Below are 3,826 nucleotides of genomic sequence, written 5' to 3'. Positions count from 1 at the left end.
TGGCAGGGGGTGAGACTGGATGATCCTTAATTTCCCTTCCAACCCAAACCACTCCAGGGTTCCCCAGTGACCGTGGCAAAGGGAGATGTGACAGGGGTGCTCGGGACAAGCTCCACCCTCTGAGCCTGGTTTAACCCCTCAAGCTGAGCCAGGACCAGCAGGGCACTCCCCAGCCCTTCCCAGCCCCATCAGCACGAACTGGCATCAACCCCCAGACAGGGAAAGAGCTCCAAAGTCCAGGGCGTGGAGGAAAAAAAGCTAAAGCAGGAGACGAAGTGATTTGTTTGAAGCTGAAATCTTCCAGTGGAAGCGCTGGAAGCAGGACCTGGATTTCCTGGATTTCCTGCTTCCCAGTGCTGAGCTTCACCTACAGGCACATCACACATCACACCTCCCACCGGGATGAGCAGGAGGAGGAACGTGCCTGGCTCTGGAGTGATCTCACACCTGCACTCTGAGCACACACATGGATCCTGGGGAGGGTCCAACGTCCTCCTCCCTCGCTCCAGACTCCAAATCCTTTAATTCCTGGCTGGCAGGAGCAGCCTGGTTTCTTTGTCCAAGATGAATGTGGGTCATGAAGGCTGGAGTCGAAATGAGATTATTTTTACATTCAGTTGCATCATTAAATCGGTCCTGGGAAGGCACTTTCCTTCACACATTAATGGTGGGGAGGCTGATTTCCCAAGGAAAGGTTCTGTCCAGAAAACCCAATGGATCAGGGCTCACTCCAGCAAGGCAAGATTGGGATGCAAAAGGAAAGGCAACCCAGCATTTCCCAGTAATTCAGGATATGATTTGGCTTTATAAAGGCTGGTAAAGTTTATATTTTCAGCCTGAAGTGACCCAAAATCAACCCACCGGGGTCAGCAACTCCAAGGGGCTGGAAATAAATGATGAGAACCAGGAGATTTACGTGTAAAAACAATTTCTGGGGTTGCTACATCAGGCTCCTTGCCCACGTTTTTGTTGCCCATGCACAGCTTTAGCAGCAGGATTGAAGGATTCATTTGTATTTGGGATGAGCCAGAAATCTCAGTCCCATTCAGACAATTCAGATTTTGCCTCTTTTAACAGGGAATTAAACCCTGTGGCAAAAAGAATTCCTCTTTTAACATGGAATTAATCACTTAGCAAAGAGAATTCCTCCTTTGACAGGGAATTAAGTGCACAGCCAAGAGACTCCTCCTCAGGTGTGTTTGTTAACAACCATGACTCACTCCAGACACCTCGCAGTGCTCAGTGTCACCAAGAGGTTCTTAGAAAAGATAAAAACAAGGAAGAAAATCCTCTTCCTCTCAGGAAATAGTTCCTGAGAGAGGCCAGAGCTCCAGCCCACACCACCAGCACAATGAACACGCAGCATCCTTCGGAAGGTTGGAACAATCTGATTTTTTAACATTATTTCTGCAGCCAGTCGAACAGACAAAGCCTTGGTCACATCAGGTGACAGCACGACCCCTCAGCCCACCCTGGGTGGGGTGACAAGGACAAGCTGAACGGACAGAACAGGTCACCAACTCACAGCAGGAGAAAATGAATCTATTATTGGTACTGAACACCCGTGAAACAAATATACCCCAATAAAGTTCTCGTTACAAAGTCGCCCGGGTTCCTATGTTAAGGGTTTATATGAAAAAGCAGGAGTTCTCCAATAGAATTCCCAATGTGAATTCCCAATAGAAAACAGCAGGTACAAACCTAAGGTAGAAATCTGGAGTTAGAGAAATCCTTTGGCAGCATGTTCAGTTACAATCAGGCCTCAAAAATAAATATGATCGTGTCTACAAGTGTGAAGAGAAACAGCAACCCCCCTCTAAATACACTGGTTTAATAATAATTAAATTATTTTACACTATCTACAAGTTGCATATCACAGAGTTAGGAAGAGAAGAGATGAGAGGAGGACAAATCCTGCTTTTAGAAAAGTCCAGGCGTGTGTGGAGCTGCGTAGAAAACCTCAGACAAATGAGTATATACATTATTTATATTTAACAAGGAACTGAACATAATCAAATCACATTTGGCTGGCTCCAGTCAAGATTTCTCTTGGGCCAAAGCTTGGAAAACACCAATCCCAAATTCCTAACAAACATGGAAGATTTACACCAACGAGAGCAAAGTTTAATTTGACCACAAACCAACTCGGAACAAAGTCAACTCTTACAACAAAAGCTCCAAACAACAAGAATTTGGAAGAGCAGCATTGAAATCAATTCATTTCCTTAAAAGACACAAGGAACAAGTTATCAAAACACTTCAGTATTGCCACGGGTGCTGTTTGTACTGAGCTACTTCCAGGGGAAGGATCAAGACAAATTAAAGGCCTGTCAAAAGGAAAGACAAAAAAAATCTCCCTCCCAATTGCACAAATTTAAATAAAAAGTGATTTAAAGAGCAGGTTCTCAACACCTTATTGCATGAGCACGAGGCTGCAAGTGAACAGAAGGTCATGATCATTAAATAAAAGGTGAAACCAGGGGAGGAGGTGCTGAGTGAAGGGGGGGTTGGGTCACTCAACAGCCCAAAATCTGGGAATTCCAACTGGGGACAGAATTCAGACACCAAAACTACTTATGGAGACATCTGGGAGCTCCATGGATTGAATCCAGATGTTTGTATCAGTGAATTGCTTCCATTATTTCCCCAATCTAAGGGTTATTACTCCCCACAGGTTGTTAGAGCAGGCATGGATGTGACCTTGCTACAGTGAGGAGGGAAAAGGAACAGAATGATTTTTTTCAGTGTTGAAACAGAAAAAAGAAAGAAATCCCACATTCCCAGGATATGGATAAGGATAATCCAGCTCATCTGCTCCCTGGTACAAACCCCACCCCTTTAAAAAGTGCATCAGGGAAGAAATCCTTGGATTTCTTTTCTCAGCCACACTTCCCAGCTCCAGGGACACGGCTGCTGTTTTCCACTCCTTGTGTGGGGAGCACATTCCCACCCACCAGCACGTGGATTCTGCCTTAAATCCACCTTTCCCAAGAGTTCCTCTGTGATCCATGGTTGTTTAGACACGGACATGGTGGCAGAGAAAGGAAATCCAAGAGAGGAAGAGCCCCCTGGTCCCATCGAGGCGATTCCTGTTCCACTCAGCTCCCCCCTGGGAGGGGAACAAGGCAGATCCTCACAGTCTGAAGGAGCTCCAAACATCCTCGAGCCCCCTCCTTTCCCACAAGGAAGTACAATGCTCCTTCACTTCTAAATACATCCAAAAAGGAAAAGAAAAAGAGATTCTGTGCAAGTTCCTGGCTCAGCACCTTGGATCCGGCTGGGAGCATCCCTTGCCAGCTCTTCCCAAGGAGACTTGTGCTTGCAGTGCCACCTCTGCCAAAAGACAAGGGAATTCTGGTGAAACTTGTTTCCTTCAAGAAGAACGCTCCAGTTCTCTGGATTTTCCAAAACACCCCGAGGCAGCACTGTAAAAACCTCCTGTTCCCACAGGATCACGTCCTCGCTGTCACCGTATCAAACCCTCTTCCCGCTGGACTCACGGATCGCTCCCATTCCGGGTCTCCAAACTGCAGAGATTCCCTAAAGCCACCGGGACAGAAGGATTACAGGAGACACCAGAGGAGGCAAAAGCAACACCGAGCGACGTCTCAGCTTCCTCCAGCTTCCAGAAACACATTGAAAAGGGAATTATTTTGGGACCATCTTTCAAAGACTCACAAAGTGGCGTTTCCTGAAAGCGCAGGAAAAGAAGGGCTCGAAGGAATCTGGAATTATTTTAAACCATCCCCTAATCTAGTTCAAGATGCAAATATGCAAATCACCATCAGAGCTGGTGCCTATTTTTACTCTGCAGCGAGCTGGGTTA

At 46.4% G+C, this 3,826-nt stretch overlaps 1 protein-coding gene across 1 annotated transcript in view; it reads right to left on the bottom strand.

The window, feature by feature from the left end:
• CACNB4 (calcium voltage-gated channel auxiliary subunit beta 4) overlaps positions 1–3,513 on the bottom strand; it is a 74,633-nt gene extending 71,120 nt beyond the window's left edge. The window contains exon 1 of the mRNA XM_029962188.1: positions 3,501–3,513. Coding sequence (XP_029818048.1) covers positions 3,501–3,513 — 13 coding nt within the window. The remainder of the gene's footprint in view (positions 1–3,500) is intronic.
• Positions 3,514–3,826: the final 313 nt, after the last annotated feature.

This window comes from Manacus vitellinus, unplaced genomic scaffold, assembly GCF_001715985.3.
Source record: "Manacus vitellinus isolate BGI_N305 unplaced genomic scaffold, ASM171598v3 scaffold_43_pilon, whole genome shotgun sequence".
In the NCBI taxonomy this organism is placed as follows: Eukaryota; Metazoa; Chordata; class Aves; order Passeriformes; family Pipridae; genus Manacus; species Manacus vitellinus.
This window is presented reverse-complemented; position numbering and strand designations above follow the sequence as displayed.